Genomic DNA, 24,779 nt, shown 5'->3' on the forward strand with positions numbered 1-24,779 from the left:
CATGTTCACAGTTCATACATAGACTACATCACAACAGTAAAACCATGTTCACAGTTCATACATAGACTACATCACAACAGTAAAACCATGTTCACAGTTCATACATAGACTACATCACAACAGTAAAACCATGTTCACAGTTCATACATAGACTACATCACAACAATAAAACCATGTTCACAGTTCATACATAGACTAGATCACAACAGTAAAACCATGTTCACAGTTCATACATAGACTACATCACAACAGTAAAACCATGTTCACAGTTCATACATAGACTACATCACAACAGTAAAACCATGTTCACAGTTCATACATAGACTACATCACAACAGTAAAACCATGTTCACAGTTCATACATAGACTACATCACAACAGTAAAACCATGTTCACAGTTCATACATAGACTACATCACAACAGTAAAACCATGTTCACAGTTCATACATAGACTAGATCACAACAGTAAAAACCATGTTCACAGTTCATACATAGACTACATCACAACAGTAAAACCATGTTCACAGTTCATACATAGACTACATCACAACAGTAAAACCATGTTCACAGTTCATACATAGACGACATCAGCAGTTCCATAACTGGTGTTTTTGTTTTGTGCTCTTCTGAGAAGTTCAGAGATAATTCCAAAAACATCATCATCTCAAACCGTGCTTTCATTTGGCTTGCTTGAATAACTGGTACTTTCCAGCAAAGGTCTCTCTTTGCACATTCTTGTTCATTTTTGTTTACTTTATTGTTGGACTATTACATGATCTGGAGGGAGTGAAATGGGTGAGAGCTTCCAAAGGAAGGTAGGCTCTAAAAATAAAGTGTTACCAACATTCCTCTGAAAGTAGTGTACACAGCCAGTATAGATGTGCCAAAGGGAGTGATCCAGCCTAGGATTGGAACCCTAGATTCTCCCAGTGAGAGGTTCTAAACAGAAGTATAGTTCTCTCACAGTATAGGTTTCCCAGCACTCCTACGTCCAACCATTACAGTCATGGAACAGGACAGCCTGTGTGACTGTCAAACCCAACACTGACCAGTAGCGTTGGCCCTCGGCAATGTTTACTCTCAAAACACACAGCTTTGTCAGGGAAGTGAGCGAACAACAGCCAGAGTTGATATGGAGACATGCCAGACGCTCCACTCCAGCCAGCTCTATTTCAGTCTCACACCACAGCACAGCAGAGAACACTGGGGCATATCTGAGCTCTCATGACAGTCAATCAAAGAGATTGTTAGATATTATTACACACTCACTACACACTTAGAAAAAAGGGTTCTTTGGCTGTCCCCATAGGAGAACCCTTTTTGGTTCCATGTAGAACTCTCTGTGGAAAAGGTTCTTCATGGAACCAAAAAGGGTTCTTCAAAGGGTTCTCCTATGGGGACAGCCAAAGACAGTGACCCGGGTTGAACTCTTTAGAGGTGTTGCGTAACCAACTCCTTGTTGACCTGGATCCCAGCTGTGCCCTTTGTCTGCTTGAACAGCTCAAATGTTGCAAGACTAACTGTGAGTAATAGCTGCAATCCATTAGGGCCAAACAGGGCCTGATTGCTTTAGTGTCTACTGTGGCACAGTTTACTCATCAACAGAACCCTGATGAAGGTTTACGGAATTACACGCTATCCTCCTGGGACGAGTGCATTGTGATGGTGTAAGCAAACCCTCACTTAACGGATATGGCTGCTCTCTGCTCTCGCCTGGAGCCCAGATCTCTGAGTTTAGATCTGTTCAAGCAGACTGCTGCTTGCGGCGATGACATCATCCCCGAATCATTCCGTGCCTTGCATGTGTACATATGCAGTCAAACAGCTATCCCTCTTACTCATAAACTGTCAGGCAGGCCACTAATACAACTGGTGATGTAATGAATGATTCAAGGCGTTTTTCTTTTCATCCTCAGATCAAACACACAGAACAGAGATTGGCCTATGCCTATTAAGGATTTGTATTCACAATCACTTTTTCATCAAGGTGCACGTCTACCTTTCCCGGTACTATATAACGCAGAAAACGATAAATGACACCGTGAATGGAGCTTAAGACTGTCAGACCATTCATGGCTTCATCATTGTCATGAGTCAGTGATTTAACCAAACCACAGTCTTATACAATGTAACAGAGCCTGGACGACTGAGCTTTGGGGCTGAATAGAACAGATCACTCCCTTCAACTCACCAACCCTTTACCCCACGGCTACACCCAACCCCACCCCAACCCACCTATCAATCTCCTTCCACTATGTTCCTTCCTGCTCCCCCTGCAGGTAAAAAAAAACATGCGTTCCCGTAGCAACAGCCTAGAGGACACAGCAAAGGCCAAGCTGGCTCAGCACCAGGCACGATCGCAGCGGCGGGCCACAGAACGTGAGGAGCCCCAGGGCAGGGGTGCAGGACGGGCCAGGCACAGGGAGCCCCCCGATGACACAGGCACAAACACAGGTACTGTCCAGAGGAAGGAAAAGGAGGGCAGCGGCAGCAGTGGGAGTGGCAGTGCCAGCAGTAACAGTCGGAGGGAGAAGGCAGCAGGCGGGAAGACCAGGGACCTCTCCCGAGATGACCTTCTGTTCCTTCTCTCCATGCTAGAAGGAGAACTGCAGGTGAGGAGAGACTGTGGGACTGGCCAGGGTTTGGATGGTTCTGGGTTGTTTGATGAGGAGAGACTAGGAGACTGGGCAAGGGTTTGGCTGGTTCTGGGTTATCTGGTGAGGAGAGTCAGGTCACTTGGCTTCTTTGTAATAATAAACCATGGGTAGTCTAGCTATAGGACAGTCTTCTTGGTAATACTAAACCATGGGTAGTCTAGCTATAGGACAGGCGTATTGGTATTACTAAACCATGGGTAGTCTAGCTATAGGACAGGCGTATTGGTAATACTAAACCATGGGTAGTCTAGCTATAGGACAGACTTATTGGTAATAATAAACCATGGGTAGTCTAGCTATAGGACAGTCTTCTTGGTAATACTAAACCATGGGTAGTCTAGCTATAGGACATGCTTATTGGTAATACTAAACCATGGGTAGTCTAGCTATAGGACAGGCGTATTGGTAATACGAAACCATGGGTAGTCTAGCTATAGGACAGGCTTATTGGTAATACTAAACCATGGGTAGTCTAGCTATAGGACAGGCTTATTGGTAATACTAAACCATGGGTAGTCTAGCTATAGGACAGGCTTATTGGTAATACTAAACCATGGGTAGTCTAGCTATAGGACAGTCTTCTTGGTACAGTCATACTAAACCATGGGTAGTCTAGCTATAGGACAGACTTATTGGTAATAATAAACCATGGGTAGTCTAGCTATAGGACAGTCTTCTTGGTAATACTAAAGCATGGGTAGTCTAGCTATAGGACAGGCTTCTTGGTAATACTAAACCATGGGTAGTCTAGCTATAGGACAGGCTTCTTGATAATACTAAACCATTGGTAGTCTAGCTATAGGACAGGCTTCTTGGTAATACTAAACCATGGATAGTCTAGCTATAGGACAGGCTTCTTGGTAATACTAAACCATGGGCAGTCTAGATATAGGACAGGCTTCTTGGTACAGTCATACTAAAGCATGGGCAGTCTAGAAATAGGACAGGCTTCTTTGTAATACTAAACCATGGGTAGTCTAGACATAGGACAGGCTTCTTTGTAATACTAAACCATGGGCAGTCTAGATATAGGACAGGTTTCTTTGTAATACTAAACCATGGGTAGTCTAGTTTTTGGTAATACTAAACCATGGGTAGTGTAGCTGTCATGCTCATAGAACTGTGTCCTCTTCTCTCTCCCTCTCTCTCTCCCCCCTACCACAGGCCAGGGACGAGGTGATCACGGTGTTGAAGGCTGAGAAGATTGACTTGTCCCTCTTGGAGGCCCAGTATGGGTTCGTTACCCCACAGAAGGTCCTCCAGGCCCTGCAGAGAGACACCGTCCAGAGCAAGGCTGAGACCTTCCAGGAGGACATCTACGAGAGGCCCATGGCTGAGGTAGCACAGTCTCAACATTCAATACAGCAGCTCAGTAATGTCTGGGGTCAGTGAAGTGTAGCACCCTGATAAGACGACTTGGAAGTGTTGAGACTTCAGCTACAGTAAATGGGCGGCAGGTAGCCTAGCGGTTAAGAGCATTGGGCCAGTAACAGAAAGGTCGCTGGTTCAAATCCCCAAGCCGACTAGGTGAAAAATCTGTTGATGTGCCCTTGAGCAAGGCACTTAACCCTAATTGCTCCTGTAAGTCGCTGTGGATAAGAGTCTGCTAAAATGTATATGAAGTAGCTACAGTGCCTTGCGAAAATATTCGGCCCCCTTGAACTTTGCGACCTTTTGCCACACTTCAGGCTTCAAACATAAAGATATAAAACTGTATTTTTTTGTGAAGAATCAACAACAAGTGAGACACAATCATGAAGTGGAACGACATTTTTTGGATATTTCAAACTTTTTTAACAAATCAAAAACTGAAAAATTGGGCGTGCAAAATTATTCAGCCCCCTTAAGTTAATACTTTGTAGCGCCACCTTTTGCAGCGATTACAGCTGTAAGTCGCTTGGGGTATGTCTCTATCAGTTTTTCACATCGAGAGACTGAAATTTTTCCCATTCCTCCTTGCAAAACAGCTCGAGCTCAGTGAGGTTGGATGGAGAGCATTTGTGAACAGCAGTTTTCAGTTCTTTCCACAGATTCTCGATTGGATTCAGGTCTGGACTTTGACTTGGCCATTCTAACACCTGGATATGTTTATTTTTGAACCATTCCATTGTAGATTTTGCTTTATGTTTTGGATCATTGTCTTGTTGGAAGACAAATCTCCGTCCCAGTCTCAGGTCTTTTGCAGACTCCATCAGGTTTTCTTCCAGAATGGTCCTGTATTTGGCTCCATCCATCTTCCCATCAATTTTAACCATCTTCCCTGTCCCTGCTGAAGAAAAGCAGGCCCAAACCATGATGATGCCACCACCATGTTTGACAGTGGGGATGGTGTGTTCAGTGTGATGAGCTGTGTTGCCTCTTACGCCAAACATAACGTTTTGCATTGTTGCCAAAAAGTTCAATTTTGGTTTCATCTGACCAGAGCACCTTCTTCCACATGTTTGGTGTGTCTCCCAGGTGGCTTGTGGCAAACTTTAAACAACACTTTTTATGGATATCTTTAAGAAATGGCTTTCTTGCCACTCTTCCATAAAGGCCAGATTTGTGCAATATACGACTGATTGTTGTCCTATGGACAGAGTCTCCCACCTCAGCTGTAGATCTCTGCAGTTCATCCAGAGTGATCATGGGCCTCTTGGCTGCATCTCTGATCAGTCTTCTCCTTGTATGAGCTGAAAGTTTAGAGGGACGGCCAGGTCTTGGTAGATTTGCAGTGGTCTGAGACTCCTTCCATTTCAATATTATCGCTTGCACAGTGCTCCTTGGGATGTTTAAAGCTTGGGAAATCTTTTTGTATCCAAATCCTGCTTTAAACTTCTTCACAACAGTATCTCGGACCTGCCTGGTGTGTTCCTTGTTCTTCATGATGCTTTCTGCGCTTTTAACGGACCTCTGAGACTATCACAGTGCAGGTGCATTTATACAGAGACTTGATTACACACAGGTGGATTGTATTTATCATCATTAGTCATTTAGGTCAACATTGGATCATTCAGAGATCCTCACTGAACTTCTGGAGAGAGTTTGCTGCACTGAAAGTAAAGGGGCTGAATAATTTTGCACGGACAATTTTTCAGTTTTTGATTTGTTAAAAAAGTTTGAAAAATCTAATAAATGTCGTTCCACTTCATGATTGTGTCCCACTTGTTGTTGATTCTTCACAAAAAAATACAGTTTTATATCTTTATGTTTGAAGCCTGAAATGTGGCAAAAGGTCGCAAAGTTCAAGGGGGCCGAATACTTTCGCAAGGCACTGTACTTTGTAGGTTCAAAGATCAACTTTGGGTTTTTGTCTCATGACTGGACAATCACATTTGAAAATACATTAATACATCCGATATCACCTCACATAGAGGTGACAGGAAGTGTATTTGGAGTGGTCAGTAAACGCTCTGGTCTCTCCTAGCTGGACAAGCTGGTGGAGAAGCAGAGGGAGACCCACCGTCGCATGCTGGAGCAGCTGCTGCTGACTGAGCAGTCCCACAAGCGCGCCCTGTACAAGCTGGACGACGAGAAGAGGAACCATGGAGACTTCATGAGGAAGAGTGACGAGTTCACCAACCTGCTGGAGCAGGAACGAGAAAGGTCTGTTTGTTGCTGTTTCTCAACACTTAACAAACATACATGTGCAAAGGCAGGCAAACACGCATGTATGCACATATACACATCCACACACACGGATGCACGCACACACACCCGCACACACACACACACACACACACTCTCAAGAGCTGAGCACGCTCCTCAGAAAGGCTCCTCAAGGTGTTGAATGAATGATCTTGAAATGAACACCTACATGCCAAAACTATGGATGGTTTGTATTTACTGTTTTCACATAGAAAGGAGGGACTTAAAACCAAACGCTTGATAAATAATTCAATACATCAGTATCAGGTTGCCTTTGATTGGTAATCCCCTTATAAATGACGTGGCTGTATTATAACCCAGGTTGTGTTGAGACATGTTGTCGTAAGACGACAGAGTGATGCATAATGCCAGAATAAACTTTACTCATTGGCTTCCAAAGAACAATAACCCAACCCTGAATAGCTGCTATAGACAGACTCCTACTGATGTTTGTGTAGGCTAGATATTAGAGTAATACGTGTTCTTTACAGTTGGCTGGTATTTACCTGGAATTTAGAAGGACATTATGAATAGCAGACTGTAGTTACATACAGAGAAACACTTTCTTGAAGGTTCCCCGTTTTACACACGTTTAGCTTTCATCCAGGGTTCTGCAACTGTGATAATTGAACTGTAATATACTCTATGGATAATATTACAGCAAATGAATGGGCATGCCAAGGAGATGTCCAAAACAAACACTACATTACACTTTATACACATTAACAGACCATCTGACAGAGTACAGAGTTCCCCTATTATAGACATTAATTGTGTCGTAACTCAAACATGACCCAGACTCATTTTGGTACTTAGAAACTCGACCATAGTGTTCAGATCGGGTGTGTTGAAGTCAAACTCGATGACTTGGCCCAAAATTAAACTGCCTTTGCCCTTGTTATAAGCAACATCTCTCTCTCTCTCTCTCTCTCTCTCTCTCTCTCTCTCTCTCTCTCTCTCTCTCTCTCTCTCTCTCTCTCTCTCTCTCTCTCTCTCTCTCTCTCTCTCTCTCTCTCTCTCTCTCTCTCTCTCTCTCTCTCTCTCTCTCTCTCTCTCTCTCTCTCTCTCTCTCTCTCTCTCTCTCTCTCTCTCTCTCTCTCTCTCTCTCTCTCTCTCTCTCTCTCTCTCTCTCTGCAAACACGTACTCTGTCAGATTCTCTGTGCCAATAGTAATATGGCAATGTCAGTCAGAGAGATCTGGCTTAAGTGTATTCACCCTGACAGAGAACTGTCAAGCCCTAACAGGGAGTTCACCTTCTGACTGAGGCTATGCCTTCCTGTAGAGACATCTATCATTTTAAATCTGTGTAAAACGGACTAGGCTGTACCATACAGGTATAGTATGACCTCCTCCCTCCATCTCTCCCTCCATCCATCTCTCCCTCTAGCCACCCTTGCTGCCTCAGCCAGATTCATTCACACGTCCACCAAATCACTTCAGAGAGAGAGAGAGATTTGGCCATCAGCCCGGTCCAGAGGGAGGTGCCCTAATTATGATGACCGCATTATCAGAACCTCTCTGGGTTGGTCGGTGTGTTTGGCTTGGCGGCCACGGCCTGGGCCTGCAGCACTGGGCTCAGTCACGGTTCGGAGGAGTGTGTCAGGAAGTGTTGAAGTGCCATGATAAATATCCCTCCGTCCAGGGTTCACGTTAATTACTCTGTGAGAACAAGGTGAAAGATTTATACGTGAGAGAAAGAACACAATGGCCTAGGAGGAAAAGCGCATTAATCATACTGCATGTTCAACAAGATGTCAGGTCGCCATGGTAATGACTAAAGTTTGGCCATAGCTTTGTAGACTAGAGGACATCCAGATTTGGGTTTGAGTGAGTAAACTGTAAAGAAAGTAGAGCTGAAAGTTTTCTTCTACGTCTGCCTTCGTCATCTGTCTTCGCTCAGAGACCGGCTGGAGCAGAACTAGAGCAACAAGTGAAGTGCTTGGGGAACAAGTGTAGAGTAAAGGTGGGTCTCTGAGGTGTTGTCTTACCTCATCTAAGCCCTGGTTGTTTGTCTAGACCAGTGGTTCCCAAACATTTATAGTCCCTTACCCTTCAAACATTCAACCTCCAGCTGCGTACCCCATCTAGCACCAGGGTCAGCGCACTCTCAAATGTAGTTTTTTTGCCATAATTGTAAGCCTGCCACACACACGCTATACAATGCATTTATTAAACATAAGAATGAGTGTGAGTTTTTGTCACAACCCAGCTCGTGGGAATCATTTTCCACACAGAGTATGTCCCTGTATTTCGTTTTCATGTTAGTGAGGGCCGAGAATCCACTCTCACATAGGTACGCAAAGGGCAATGTCTTAACAGCGCAATTTTCCAAGGCAGGATACTCTGAGCGCAGCCACTCCAGAAATCTGGCAGTGGCTTCTGATTAAATTAAATTTTCACATAACCGCTTGGTGAAATTTCGACGAGGCTCTCTTTTTCAGATATCGGTAAGTGGACTGGAGGCAGGGCATGAAAGGGATAAGGAATCCAGTTGTTTGTGTCGTCCGTTTCAGGAAAGTACTTGCGTAATTGCTCACCCAACACACTCAGGTGCTTCGCTATATCACATTTGACATTGTCCGTAAGCTTGAGTTCATTTGCACACAAGAAATCATACAATGATGGAAAGACCTGTGTGTTGTCCTTGTTAATGCAGACAGAGAAGAGCTCCAACTTCTTAATCATAGCCTCAATTTTGTCTCGCACATTGAATATAGTTTTGGAGAGTCCCTGTAATCCTAGATTCAGATCATATTGAGGCGAGAAATAACATCCCCCAGATAGGCCAGTCGTGTGGGAAACTCATCATCATGCAAGCGGTCAGACAAGTGAAAATTATGGTCAGTAAAGAAAACTTTAAGCTCGTCTCTCAATTTTAAAAAATGTGTCGATACTTTGCTCCTTGATAACCAGCTCACTTCTGTATGTTGTAAAAGCATTACATGGTCACTGCCCATATCATTGCATAGTGCAGAAAATACACGAGAGTTCAGGGGCTTTGCTTTAACAAAGTTAACCATTTTCACTGGGTCCAAAACGTCTTTCAAGCTGTCAGGCATTCCTTTGGCAGCAAGAGCCTCTCGGTGGATGCTGCAGTGTACCCAAGTGGTGTCAGGAGCAACTGCTTGCATTACCACGCCACTATGTCTTCCTGTCATGGCTTTGAACCATCATTACAGATACCAACACATCTTGACCACCAAAGTCCAATTGATGTCACAAAGCTGTCCAGTACTTTAAAAATATCCTCTACTGGTTTGTAGAAGAGGGTGTCTTCCTTAGTTGCCCCCCCATACACGTAACGGACATATACCAGGAGCTGTGCCAGGCCCGCCACGTATGTTGACTCATCCAGCTCTAACGCATAGAATTCACTGGCTTGTATGCTGGCTTGTTTCAAAACATCTCCTGCCATGTCACTGATGTGTCATGAAACAGTGTTGTTTGATGAGGACATTGTCAATATAGTTTTTTTGGCTTTTCCCCCAGCATTGTCCCAGCCATACCCGCGGCAGCAGGAAGAATTAAGTCGTCCACAATAGTATGGGGCTTGCCTGTCCTAGTCACTCGGTAGCTCACCATATAAGACTTTTCTAGCCCCTTCTTATTAATGGTATCTGTTGCTTTTATACATGTCTTACTACTTGAAAGTTGTCTTAATTCTCGCTCAGAAAACTCCTGCGGCTTATTTTTCAAATTGGCATGTTTTGTTTCTAAATGTTGGCGCAAGAGTTAATGTTTCATCGAGTTGTGAGATAGTACCTTTGCACATATAACACACTGTGGCTGAGGAAAGGCACTACTCCCAACATACGTTAAACCCAAATCATTGTACTTCTCATCATATTTGCGCCTCTTCGATAGTCCAACGTCCCGGTCTGTTGTTCGGTGCTTTCCCGGGTAAGGAGGCAGTAGCTCTTCGGCTGCATCAGATTCACAACTGTTAGTGTCCATGCTAGCTGGGCTAACAACAAATATAGAATTACTGATGCTAGCTTTGGATGTGCTCGTGGAAGCAGAACAACTTGTGTCGTCAACAGGTGCAGGTGTAGTTCTGCTGGTAGTAGCAGTACTACTAGTAGAGCTGGTATGTGTCTCTATGGACGCAGGCCTTACTTTTTTAACCATTTATCCATTTTCGAGCAAACAGAATGAGCAGCAGCTACGTTTGGCTAAATAGTGGAATTCCCGCGAGAGACTAGCGGTTCATGTGATTGGATGTTCATTATTTGACTAGGCTACCTGTATTTGACATTGTGTTGTTATTTCGCTGAACACGAGATGGTTTAATTTTATTTTTGGCAGTGAAACGAGGCTACTCAGGTGAGAAAAAAACCTCAATCAAATGTATAGCCCCGTTGGAAAATACAAATGGACTGTTTGAAAATGTGAAGAGTTTTCAATTCTAATTTAATAAAAATGTGAAACACATTTGTATTTGGCGTAAACCCGGGGGCATTGCGCGGAACCCCCGTTTGGGAATACCTGGTCTAGACTATCCTCATTATTTTTACATGGCTAAATTCTGGGTAATTCTGATATTATCCTATGCTGTTACAAACTATCAAATGTCTAGAGAGTCAGCAACCCTTAAGATTACTGAAGGGCTATGTTCCATTAAGACTGTGTCATTTAATACTTAATAAGTAGCATGTATGACGAACAGTGTTTATTCAAGCCAAACAAAATCACTAAATAAAGTTGGACCTGGACAAAGAAACAGTAGAGTCACTTGGTATTGGCATTCAACAGCCCACCAGCACGTACACAGACTGTCATGTGTGTTGCTTTCTTGTCTTGTGTTTACCATTTGGACCAAACATGGACATGAACCAGGGGGTAAAAAGGCTTCTTTGAACCATCATAAACCTTTTTGCTCAAAATGGAAACATTCTCTTCGACTGTCTTGGATGTCTACAGCAAAAAACAATTTCAATAGATACTGTAACTGTAGTAGTCGTCCCATTTCAGGACCTGATACGTCGTGTGGCAGCTTCTGTTCTGAAGACAGCCATTCCCAAAAATAATCACAGGGGGCAGAAACACAAAACAGCAAGAACACACAGAATGTAGATGGACAAACCAATTATCACTGGTCTGAAGAGAGCGACAATAGCCTCTGTGATCTCAGCACTAAAGCTTGGCCATAGCTCACCCGTTTGAAGAGCACTGCGCAGCACCAGTTTTTCATTTCATGCCCGTTAATCCATTGTTGTATGATGCATTTTCGCTGGATGCAGTCATTTCCTTTCTGGACCCTGCTGGCAAGCAGCGAGTGTGATTACATACTACGAGGGCTATGTGTAGGGATTTAAGAACAGACGAGACACCAGAGCTCCCCTTCTCTCTTCTCTCTCCTCTCTCTCTCGCTCTCTCTCCCTACATTTCCTCCTCTCTTTCTCATTTCATTTCTCATTGTCTCTTTCTCCCTCTTTATTTTGGCACTGAGCCTCCAACTGTTGGGTGACCCTTCCTGGTCCTGGAATGCTCATATAGCATGTTAATCTGGGAGTTAAGGGGGAGAGAGGGTTTGGGGTGGTTGATAGAGGTCAAGCAGCCCCCTCTGATTAATTGGCTATCGAGCCATGTCCAGGCCTGAGGACCTCACTACAGTGTACAGTGTGTTTGTGTGTGGCAGTAGTGGGGTGTGAGAGCAGAGTAGCACTGAGCACTCTAACCATCAGCAGATGTTGCCTGAAACATGACTTCAACACGTGTGTAATGTACGGCACCGAGGCACTTCAGCTCACTCTGTCTCTTTTGGGTTTGAAAGGTGAAAGGTTAATTTTGTTGACTAATATGTTAATATGCAAATCTGGATGTTTTTATTTTCTTGTTAGTGGGTGACTATACCTTTAGACAGAAATGCTGTTTCTCATGAAAAAGTAGCGCTCTGGTCATTGGTTTGACAGCATAGTAAGATGGATAGGTGTTCTCTCTCTACATCTCTACAGTCCCATCTCACACACAGGGGCTCAGTGTGCCGGTCCACTGACCCTGTCATGATTACATCATTCAGGTGCATCTGGAACATTCCACTGCCATTCCATCATTCCTTGTGATGCTTATTATTACCTGCATCCCAAATGGCACCCTGTTCCCTATGTAGGGTACTACTTTTGACCAGGACCCCATAATGGGCTCTGGTCAAAAGTAGTGCACTATATAGGGAATAGGGTACATTTGGGACGCATGTCCTTCTCAGTTCTCGAAGATAGAACATTGGGGCGTTTTGATCTGCTTCCATTATAATGTATGAGCAGGAACAGCATACCTCTCTCAGTATGACTACACCTTCAGGGTAGGATCGACTACAAATGTCCAGGACTATGTTTTAAGAAGTTATCATCCAGCTGTTACTGGTACAGGCACAAGCAGGATCCCCTGTCACATCTTGACTATCTATTTTAGATGCTATTACTCTCTCATTAACTACTAGAGGCAGCAGAGTGATGAATCATCTGTTGCTGACCAATTAGATTAAAGAGCATCCAGCCTAGACTCTTAACAGTTGGTCATGACTTTAATTAAGGAATAGCACACCTGTATTGCCACGGCTCCCAGGATGCTTTGCTACACTTACGCATGCTGTACATTCCTGTTTGTAATTTCAGTGTAGGGCTGAAGGTATAGAGAAAACATGACAGAATGTTGTGACTTGCCAGCAAAATGTTTATCCCCAGCAAGGAATAAGATAAAAGAAACTTGAAACCATCTTTAATTGGAATGTAAAAAATGTTATGATCGTTTATCTCTGCTTTTTGATGTGGAAAGAGTTGCAAACATAGAGGTCATGGACTTGGAAAGGAGAAGAGCAGAGACACACACACACTTGCAGTAAGCAAACTCTCAATGACTTTGTTTTCCATGTCTGAAGGGGAGACATTGTTTGAAATGTGTGTAGTAGTGTGCTCTAAGGCCCAACCACAGGAACTGTGGTGAGGTCCAGAATCATCACACAGCTATGACATATTCACCAACTCCTTCTAAACATACAGATGACACAGACTCCCCTCGATGTGCTTTGTCCAAACAAAACGGGCTGGAACTCGGCTCCGGTTGTGTCAGTACATCTTTGACCTTCCACTACTGGGAAATAGGGACTGAGGAAATTTTGGCTTAAGTGATTCAGTGTATTCAGAATTTCTGCAAGTGTGAGAGTTGTGTCAGTGTCCTTACGATTCATCCTCTGAAAACTCTCATTCACAAGAATACTGCTTTTTTTCGTACGAAAAGACCATACCTACTAACCAGACTTGTTAGACGATTATTGTAGTTAATGTGGTTTGTTTTATGACTTCCTCTCTGAATACTTTCTTGTGTGAACTTGAAATGCCTGTATATATGTTTTATGGCAGTTCACATGATACAGTGTGTATTCAGGTAGAAACGTATCCTCTTGAGGTGGCTGAAGCTACAAACTCAACTAAATATGGAACCTAAGGGGAAATCCACTTCTCTCTCTTCTTTTCTGTCTTTACAGTTCATTTGATCACCCTGTTGCAAACTTTTTTTGCTGTACTTAAAGTTATGGTGTGGTTTTCATATAAGCCCTTTTGGGCTTCATACCTCACCTGCACACCGTTTTTACCCGTTTTGTTTTATCTCTACTGTTTTGTCTTTCACTTCTTTTCTTTGGTGTGAATAAATCAAACCTAAAACCTAAACCAGGGGACGTTTAAAAAGGATTCTAAAGTTTGTAATTTGCACTTTGAAATTTCAGACTTGATTTTCCCTTAAGAAAAATGCATCAACCCCTACAAAAAATGTCAATTTAATTATAATCCACATAATAATTCACGCTAATTCACGACCAACGCTTTGATCCGTGTGATCCACTAAGGTCTGCCTCTAATAGAACTGAAGCAGATCCCACCAGGTTACATAGTGTGATGAGAACGCCTGTTAAAAAACCCACTGCACAACTAATGGACAGTTTTAGTGCACTGTACTCAATACACAAGATCTATAATGATGGCCATATTTTTACCACAGTACAGTACCTAGCTGAACCTCAACCAGTAATGTGTCTAGGAGGTGAACTATAACTAAAACCTTGGACATAATGATTAAAGGCCCGTTTTACGACATGTAAGTGCTTTTCTCAGTGTGCAGAGCTGTCAGACGTTTCTCCGTTACCTCTGTAAATGTGTGGGCCTATTAGGTCCGGGAGCCGTCATTGTATGGCGTCGTGTGATTACATATCTCTGACAGAATGCAGTGATTAGCCTGGCAGACCACAGAGTACATACTCTCTACTCTCAGCTCCTATTTTCCCCCTGTGAGACAGAGAAAGAGAGAGAGTGTATTACTTTGGATGATTAAGCACATCAGTGCTTTGCATAATGAACGATGCCTCCCACTCCTATCCTCCTGCATTTTGATGTACTGTATAAAACTCTCCAACTTTCAGGGAATTTAAGCCCAGTTATGATTTGCCAGGTTTGTGTCACTGTCCCTTGTATAAATGGATTCCTCCCTTGCGTAAGTGTGTCCAGCTATTAGGGTTTCATTCCACTCCCCCAGAGGTATTCCAAAAAGTAAATGGAACTTTGGGAAGGAAATCTAGCAGTTAACACACCAGTAAGCCTGAAATGTCTTCCCCATGTTCTGCCTCCATTGAATCTGATGAGTAAAGACGAGTCTTCATTTACAACAGAGGAGCAAAAATGCCAGGAATTACATGTTGAGGATACTTTTACCAGCGATCTGATTTCTCTCTCTCTGTAGCAGTTGTTTGAGTGGATAGCCTACACAGTACCTCTTAAATTATGGCTGGCACGACACGGGTAAAGGAAGTTCTTTTCATATTGTCAGGCTGGAAGGAAGCGACTGACAGCTTGAAGGTTGTTGCGTCCCAAATGGCACCCCATTCCCTATATAGTGCACTAATTATGACCAGAGCCCTATGGACCCTGGTCCCAAGTATACCGCACTATAACGGGAAAAGGGTGCCCTTTTGGACGTAGACTTGAACATGACGTCTCTGAGGCTGGCAGCAGCAGCTGTGTCTGTCTGTACAATGTGCTGGAGCTGCTCATTCTCTCCCGCCAACATGGTGTCAAGATAGTGAGTGAATTATGGGGGGAAAGGAGCCCAGAGCTGCCAGTTGAAATCTCTTGTCGAGGTGAATGCATTCTCCATTCTCCGGGCCGGACGGCTCTCTCTCTGTCTGGCTGAATTGTGAAAACGTTTCATTCAAACTGGGATGTGGCAAACAAACATTCTTTGTGTTTTGATGGCATCTGACCGTAATCACAGTGGCATTTCATGCAAATCATTTCGGAGGAATTATATTTGCAATCTTGTGTCATTCTGTGTTCTGTGATGTCAAATGACATTCAGCAGTCAGTAACAACACATGCCAAAAGAGACACGAACATGTTTTGTACAAGCCAGGGGGCTGGATCGCTCAGAACAACCAGAGTTAAGGGGCTTCTCTGTGACATGACTTGCCCCTGATGTAAGGTCTAATGGTTTATGTCAAGTGCTGTGTGTTGCTTAATTTTGATTGGCACAGCGGTCTAAGGCACTGCTTGAGGCGTCACTACAGACACTCTAGTTCGATTCCAGGCTGTAACACAACCGACGGTGATTGGGAGTCCCATAGGGCCGCGCACAATTGGCCTAGTGTCGTCCGGGTTTGGCCGGTGTAGGCCATCATTGTAAATAAGAATTTGTTCTTAACGAACTTGCCTAGTTAAATACAAAAAAAAATAAAAAATACAACTCTGTATTGTTACAAACACCAATGAATTCTAAGCCATACCCCTACCTACATGTACAAATTACCTGGACTAACCTCTACCCCCCCACATTGACCCTGTATATCATCATTGTTATTTTATTGTGTTACTTTTATTTCATTTTTTTACTTTAGTTTATTTAGTAAAGATTTTCTTAACCAACAATGCAGTTTTAAGAAAATAGAGGTAAGGGCTTTTAAGTAAGCATTTCACTGTTGTATTCGGCGCGTGTGACAAATAAAATGTGATTTGATTTGTTTTACTTCAGATCATTGGACATACTTCTATTCCACAGATGTAAACGTGAGCATTCACCATATACCAGGAGCAACGTTCACCATATACTAGGAGCAACGTTCACCATATACCAGGAGCAACGTTCACCATATACTAGGAGCAACGTTCACCATATACCAGGAGCAACGTTCACCATATACTAGGAGCAACGTTCACCATATACCAGGAGCAACGTTCACCATATACTAGGAGCAACGTTCACCATATACCAGGAGCAACGTTCACCATATACCAGGAGCAACGTTCACCATTTACCAGGAGCAACGTTCACCATATACCAGGAGCAACGTTCACCATATACCAGGAGCAACGTTCACCATATACCAGGAGCAACGTTCACCATATACCAGGAGCAACGTTCACCATATACCAGGAGCAACGTTCCAAGACCATGTTGTGTTACGTCCTCAATGAGTCAGAGTTGGATTTGTATCTGCTATTATTTATGGGGCTCTCCCATCAACATGGAAGGTAATGTGGTGTACACACTGTGTGTAAACGCAGTTTTATTAACTTTGTGTAAAATCTAAAGTCGACCTCGTAACTCGCGCAAAGAGTTAGGAAACGGCTAATTTTGAGGTGGTAACTGTTCATTACTAACATTTATGGGGATGGAGGTTCAATTTACTTTTCCTTGACGGGAATTCGGCTGCTGACGCAGACTCGACACGGTCCGCCATCAAGTTTGTTTACTTGTTTGGTGTGAATGCAGCCCTTTGTTAGAGGCAAGCTAGGTCAGTCTGCTAATAACTGTTATCTAACATGTCCCCACCCACCCTCACTAACACAGGGAATTTACAAGTGTCGACTTTCAAATGTAGCAAGTCCAAGAAGAATAGACTGGCTGAAACTGAGACAAGGGGTTGAGTTTGTGGTTACAATGGGACAGATGAATAGTTTGTGGTTACAATGGGACAGATGAACAGTTTGTGGTTACAATGGGACAGATGAATAGTTTGTGGTTACAATGGGACAGATGAATAGTTTGTGGTTACAATGGGACAGATTAATAGTTTGTGGTTACAATGGGACAGATGAATAGTTTGTGGTTACAATGGGACAGATGAATAGTTTGTGGTTACAATGGGACAGATGAATAGTTTGTGGTTACAATGGGACAGATGAATAGTTTGTGGTTACAATGGGACAGATGAATAGTTTGTGGTTACAATGGGACAGATGAATAGTTTGTGGTTACAATGGGACAGATGAATAGTTTGTGGTTACAATGGGACAGATGAATAGTTTGTGGTTACAATGGGACAGATGAATAGTTTGTGGTTACAATAGGACAGATGAATAGTTTGTGGTTACAATGGGACAGATGAATAGTTTGTGGTTACAATGGGACAGATGAATAGTTTGTGGTTACAATGGGACAGATGAATAGTTTGTGGTTACAATGGGACAGATGAATAGTTTGTGGTTACAATGGGACAGATAAATAGTTTGTGGTTACAATGGGACAGATTAATAGTTTGTGGTTACAATGGGACAGATTAATAGTTTGTGGTTAAAATGGGAGAGATTAATTCAAGGCCATATCCTGAAGCCTTGGGAGAACTTATCGAGACTGAAGGTGGTTGGATGTCAAGTCATGATATAGAAACCAAACTGTAAAACTAGACTTGGTGTTTGGCAGGAAACAATGAAGAACTGTCACAGGGACAACCCTGTCACAATGCACCTTGGAGGCTTTGATGAGATGTTTCAACCAGGGAAATAAGAAACTCTGTAGTTGTCTGAAATGTCTCCCTCCTTTTCTCCTGGCCTGGCCCAATGCAGGTGTGTGTTAAGACTGATGAAGACCTTTTCCATTTATTCTAAAGGTCATAGGAATGAAGACGATTGTGAAATCCGTCCATATTCAAAATGGCAAAACTCGTCTCTGTAGCAAAAACTGAAAAATGCAACACTTGCGATGGCAACACAACGACACACAATACAAGACAACCAGACTAATGTAAGTTGTTCACAAAAGCCACTTGGACAAGGTGTAAAAGCACTAAATTAAAACACGTTAACATTTTACAAGCCCACCAAGCTTCTTGGGGAACATTACAGAAACGTAATTCAAATCGTGTGAATACCCATGGCTCAACATAAAACAAAATCCAGGCTTTTTACGACAGGAATCCAGAGACTTGACCAGTTCTCAGTCAATTTGAACAAGAATACAGCAGGCCCAATGGCTGGAGCGGCTAATTATAGTAGTTTTAAAGGCCACACAACTCGAAAGACTACTTCCATCAACTGCAGCACTATAGAAAAACAACATCCCCCCCAGAAACATAATCTAATTACAAAATGGTGGTTAGCAAATCCGTCCTTGGCACAACTGCTTTTGAGCAACCATTTCAAGTGAATAATCAAGTACCTGTTCTACCCTCAGCCATTCTATCTTTCTACATGAACGAATAAGCAACATACTGTGTGTGATTATCGTATTATGTCGGTGTTTGATGCAGATCTCATATTATTCTCTTGATGTTATGAGCGTTTCGGAGGGGTACAGTTTACCACAGGTTTAGAGAAACCTGAGAGGGCAATTTGTGTAACATTAAAGGATACAGCAACGGCACATGAGGCCAGGGGGAAGTGAACAGGATCAGATATCTACAGTACCATTAACTCCCCCCTTACTTTACTTTTCTCTCCCTCCACAGAAAAACATATTGGCAGACTGTATCAAGCAGCAAGAGCAAAGGGAGCCAATATCTGGAGATAAATGTGTGGGGGTCACCCCCCAGGTAATCCTCTGGTAATAAAAGAGGTGCCTTTTAGGGGGGGGGGTGGGCTCAAAAGAAGTTCATGCAGGAGTCTAGTGAGTTGAAGAGGCCATAGAGTTGGCTTAGTGAGAGAGTGAACTGGAGAGGATCAATGTCAGAGTGAGGAGGCTGAACACAAGTCAGGTTCTGACACTGTTAGTCACTATCAGGGATGCTGCTGGTTGAAGTGGTGTTATATCAAGGGGTTTACAGTCTTTAGTTACTTTTTTGTGTTTCTTGTATTCAATTTTTCAGCCTCCCTCAAGTCATAAGAAAATGCTTCCAATCGACACAAAATGTAGGCCCGTAAACTGAAACGTAGAGAACACTATTGTAACGTTTGTTGTTACCATGTACCATAGATACTACAGTACTTCTGCAACTTGGGATCCAGATGTAGTTTTAACCACGGCAACAAGTTAGCACCACACATACCAAGACATTATCATCATATTTACAAGTGTAGGGTTAGACTGAGGACATTACACATCATTCCTCCTCCACCTGCTCCTCCCTGTTCTATATCCTCAGGATGACAGCAGGGAATGGTTTTTTTCAATACTCATAAACGTTCAGTATGTAGCTAGAGAGAAGGTAGGAACAATATGGACAAGCAAGCACATGATAATAAAACCCTGTGCATAAACACTGTGCCTGGATCTCTAATTTAATATAAGTATAGTATGACCTCATATTTTAAAGCACACTCATTGTTAAAACAAAGAACATAATGATCTCACGTTTCAAGCTCCCATGTATTACTGGCAGTTTTATGATTACCCAAAATAACAAAGACCAAATCTGATGTAGCTTTTAGGCTCTGTGACTGCCGGTAAAGTTTTGGCTCGGTTCCGTTTGGCACCGCCGCACCATAGAAGTGTCCAAACTTGAACATCCTATTTGAAATTGTGGGTATCACTGTTTGTAGACAACGTGCATTAACTTAACTATGGTAACTCTGCTCTAGGCTCAATGGCTGACCTTTATATCAAACCTAAAAGTCTTCCTCTATACGTCTTCCTTCACACTTGGGAGGGGCCAGATGGCCTAGGCTGGGCTGGGCTAGTTTGGCCACTCTACAATTCTCTCTCTCATCTCTCCAAGATGTCCCACTGTAGAGACCCCAAGGGTTCAGACAGATCCAAACCATCTGTTGTGTCTTGTCGCTGAGGTGAGAACACTCTTGGCCCAGACGATGACGGCATCAACATGGGCCGTGTGAGTTGAGTGCAAGGGAAGCTCTCATTTAATTTAAAGTCAACACTAAGTCTATGTCAGCCAGTCCCTGACATGGGCCTGTAGTAGTGACGTCCACCATGCCTTGTTTATCAGGCCTACAGGCCTCATGCTGAGGAAAGCTTGATCAATTCAATGAGGGAGAGATAATGGCCGTGGTGATGGGGGTGTTTCCGACACTCAACGAGAGCTGAGCTGCCTGGACAGGAAGCAGCTAGACAATAGAGTGAACTCTCTCCAACTAACCAGGATCCCAAACCACAGCCCTCCTCCCATCCTCCTATCCCTCCTATCCCTCCTATCCTCCCATCCTCCCATCTCTCCTTCCTCTCATCCCTTATGGAAGCTCCAGGACGGGGGATGATGTCATTCTCAGTCAGACACAATGAGCCACAATCTCAACCTAAACACACACATATATACACACACACCACAGAAGAAATCTGTCATCTGCCGTCAAGAGTCTCTGCTAAGTAAATTCCAGTGTCACGCCTAAAGCCCCAATCACCATCATTTACATTCCTGGTCAACACACAGACTCACATCTTTATCTGTTGTCTAGGCCAGTGGGTTCAACCCAGAGCTCCAGCTAGCAGTTGGTTGGCTTGCTGTAACGGAAACCCTGACTAGCCAGCTGAATGATAAGGCAGGGTCTAGGGAGGATTAGGGAGTGGACAAGTCCTGTAATAAAGCATGTGAAGTGATGCTGTAGCGATCCCTTGGTTGTCATTGACGTGCCTTAATGTGCCATCAGAGGCCTATTCATGGGAAACAGCCCACAATCTGACCCCACCTTGTCGGGGTCATAACAGATGTACAGTAGAATAGGGTTGTTTTCTTGAGACCTGGCTCTCTCTTGGGTGTCTGATTAAAGTAAAAGTCTTGCTCTAATGCTGGTTACTTCTTCTGTAGAACAAGTCATGTTTAAATCTAATTATAGAATTGTTTCCAGAGAAGAGACAGAAGTGTCCCCACGGTCCAGGGTTGTTTTGAAATAGCTACGCAATGAAGTTGTGTCACGGGGGGCATATTTACTTCCTAAGTGGGGACATAGCCTGTGGATTCTTCCACCGTTGCATCGCAAAATAATGAAACCATGGATTAGGAAACCATTTCCGCTGTATATAATCACTGAACACTGTTTATAGATGATGTGTGCAGAGGGAAATGACGGATATATCTATATTAAGAACAACTTTAGTGCCAGGCTACAGCTGCAGCCCCCGGTCGCTTGCGTTTAACAAGTGTTGCTTATGTTAGCTGTAATCTAACGCAGCTCCGGTGTTTTTCGACTTTGAAGTGCAGGTATGTTAATTGCACTAATCCTAGCCCTGTATTGTTTCAAGCTGGGACCTTGCTGGAAGGAACACTAGACATTTAGAACAGCAGTAGGGGTGGAAGGGAGTGGCTGTACAAGTTAAATAGTAGCTTCCCCTCCTTAGCACCTTTTCCCAAACCGTAAATAACAAAGGCAACCAGTGATTTAACGCTTAGCAACAGCATATTTGAGGTTTACTGAATTATCGTTCTACCTACAGTAGCTAGGCCTAGCATATCAGTCCTGGGTTCATGTTCCTGTGGATAGGACAGCCAGGGAAAGACATTGAGGTTCAGGAGCAGGTCATCTCCATATATCAGACATATAGAAGTTACCATCTGGAGCGAATGAAAGATGACTGGAATACAAGTCTCTGGAGTGATACATGACTACTATTAAATAATGCAGGTTGATACACAACATATACGTTTATGATCAGAGCCTTTATACCATGTGTATGGTAGCAGGTGCTGGTCCAGAGTCTGATCTACAGTGCCTTCGGAAAGTACACACACTCCTTGACTCTTTCAACATTTTGTTGTGTTACAGCCTGTATTTAAAGTGGATTACATTGAGGTTTTTTGGTACACACAATACACAATTTTTAAACATGATTCATTAATTAAACATGAAAAGCTGAAATGTCTTGAGTCAATAAGTATTCAACCCCTTTGTTATGACAAGCCTAAATAAGTTCAGGGCTAAAAATGTTCTTAACAAGTCACATTTTTATTTTTTTTATTTTACCTTTATTCAACTAAGTCAGTTAAGAACAAATTCTTATTTTCAATGACGGCCTAGGAACAGTGGGTTAACTGCCTGTTCAGGGGCAGAACGACAGATTTGTACCTTGTCAGCTCGGGGATTTGAACATAAGTTGCATGGACTCACTCTGTGTGCTATAATAGTGTTTAACATGATTTATGAATGATTACTTCATCTCTGTAGTCCACACATACAATTATCTGTAAGGTCCCTCAGTGAAGCAGTGAATTTCAAACACAGATTCAACCACAAAGACCAGGGAGGTTTTCATGAATAAAGCCACTTATTGGTAGATGGGTAAAAAAACAGACATTGGTTATCCCTTTTGGGAATGGTGAAGTTATTAATTACACTTTGTATGGTGTATCAATGCACTCAGTCACTACAAATATACATGTGACCTTCCTACCTCAGTTCACGGAGAAGTAGGAAACCGCTCAGGGATTCTACCATGAGGCCAATGTTGACTTTAAAACAGTTACAGTTTAATGGCTGTGATTGGAGAAAACTGTGGATGGATCAACAACATTGTAGTTACTCCACAATACGAACCTAAATGACAGAGTGAAAAGAAGGAAGCCTGTACAAAATAAGAAGGCACTAAAGTAAAACTGCAAACATTTTGGCAAAGAAATTTACTTTATGTCCTGAATACAAAGCCTTATGTTTGGGGCAAATCCAGCACAACACATCACTGAGTACCACTCTTCATGTTTTCAAGCATGATGGTGGCTGCATCATGTTATGGGTATTTTGTCATCGGCAAGGACTAAGGCATTTTTTTTAGGATAAAAAGAAACAGAATGGAGCTAAGCAAAGGCAAAATCCTAGAGGAAAACCTGGTTTAGTCTGCTTTCCATCAGACACTGACAGAGAAATGTACCTTTAAGCAGGACAATAACCTAAAACAAATGGCCAAATATACACTGGAGTTGCTTATGCAGACGACATTGAATGTTCCTGAGTGGCCTAGTTTTGAGTTAAATAAACTTGAAAATCTATGGCAAGACTTACAATTGGCTGTCTAACAATGATCAACAGCCAACTTGACAGAGCTTGAAGAATTTAAAAAATAATAGTGTAAATATTGTGCAATCCAGGTGTGCAAAACTCTTAGAGACTTACCCAGAAAGACTCATGGCTGTAATTGCTGCCAAAGATGATTCTAACATGTATTGAGTACTGTCACGTTCTGACCTTAGTTCTTTTGTTATGTCTTTGTTTTAGTATGGTCAGGGCGTGAGTTGGGTGGGTTGTCTATGTTCTTTTTTCTATGATTTGGGATTTCTGTGTTTGGCCTGGTATGGTTCTCAATCAGAGGCAGCTGTCAATCGTTGTCCCTGATTGAGAACCATACTTAGGTAGCCTGGTTTCACTTTTGAGTTGTGGGTGATTATTTTCCTGTTTAGTGTTTTTTGTCATTCATCTTACGGGACTGTTCGTTGGTCGTTTATTGTTTTGTTCAGTGTTCTATTACTTAAATAAAATATATGAACACTTACCACGCTGCGCTTTGGTCCTCACCTTCTTCCACCGACGACCATTACACTTACCGTACTATTCAAAAGTTTGGACACGCCTACTCATTCAAGGGTTTTTCTTTATTTTTACAAATTTTTTTACAATATTTTTACTATAATAGTGAAGACATCAAAACTATGAAATAACACATAGAATTATGTAGTAACCAAAAAAGTGTTAAACAAATTAAATATTTTAGATTCTTCCACCGTTTGCCTTGATGATAGCTTTGCACACTCTTGGCATTCTCTCAACCAGCTTCACATGGAATGCTTTTCCAACAGTCTTGAAGGAGTTCCCACATATGCTGAGCACTTGTTGGCTGCTTTTCCTTCACTCTGCGGTCCAACTCAATTGGGTTGAGGTCGGGTGATTGTGGAGGCCAGGTCATCTGATGCAGCACTCCATCACTGTCCTTCTTGGTCAAATAGCCTTTACACAGCCTGGAGGTGTGTTGGGTCATTGTCCTGTTGAAAAACAAATGATAGTCCCACTAAGCGCAAACCAGTTGGGATGGTGTATCGCTGCAGAATGCTGTGGTAGCCATGCTGGTTAAGTGTGCCTTGAATTCTAAATAAATTCCAGTGTCACCAGCAAAGCACCATCCCACCTCTTCCTCCATGCTTCACGGTGGGAACCACACATGCGGAGATCATCCGTTCACCTACTCTGCGTCTCACAAAGACACGGCAGTTGGAATCAAAAAGCTCACATTTGGACTCATCAGACCAAAGCACAGATTTCCACCAGTCTAATGTCCATTGCTTGTGTTTCTTGGCCCAAGCAAGTCTCTTCCTCTTAGTAGTGTCCTTTAGTAGTGGTTTCTTTGCAGCAATTCGACC

At 42.9% G+C, this 24,779-nt stretch overlaps 2 protein-coding genes across 2 annotated transcripts in view; one reads left to right on the forward strand and one right to left on the reverse strand.

Annotated features, from left to right (window-relative positions):
* LOC110495488 (uncharacterized) overlaps window positions 1-11,597 on the reverse strand; it is a 70,457-nt gene extending 58,860 nt beyond the window's left edge. The window contains exon 1 of the mRNA XM_090207717.1: window positions 11,442-11,597. Coding sequence (XP_090063843.1) covers window positions 11,442-11,477 — 36 coding nt within the window. The 5' untranslated portion in view covers window positions 11,478-11,597. The remainder of the gene's footprint in view (window positions 1-11,441) is intronic.
* The window catches only part of LOC110495487 (filamin A-interacting protein 1-like), an 86,402-nt gene that overhangs the window by 40,089 nt on the left and 21,534 nt on the right, over window positions 1-24,779 (forward strand). The window contains exons 2-4 of the mRNA XM_021570760.3: window positions 2,281-2,613; window positions 3,823-3,996; window positions 6,065-6,243. Coding sequence (XP_021426435.3) covers window positions 2,293-2,613; window positions 3,823-3,996; window positions 6,065-6,243 — 674 coding nt within the window. The 5' untranslated portion in view covers window positions 2,281-2,292. The remainder of the gene's footprint in view (window positions 1-2,280; window positions 2,614-3,822; window positions 3,997-6,064; window positions 6,244-24,779) is intronic.

Source organism: Oncorhynchus mykiss, chromosome 18 (genome assembly GCF_057628025.1).
Source record: "Oncorhynchus mykiss isolate SJ-2025 chromosome 18, ASM5762802v1, whole genome shotgun sequence".
NCBI lineage: Eukaryota > Metazoa > Chordata > Actinopteri > Salmoniformes > Salmonidae > Oncorhynchus > Oncorhynchus mykiss.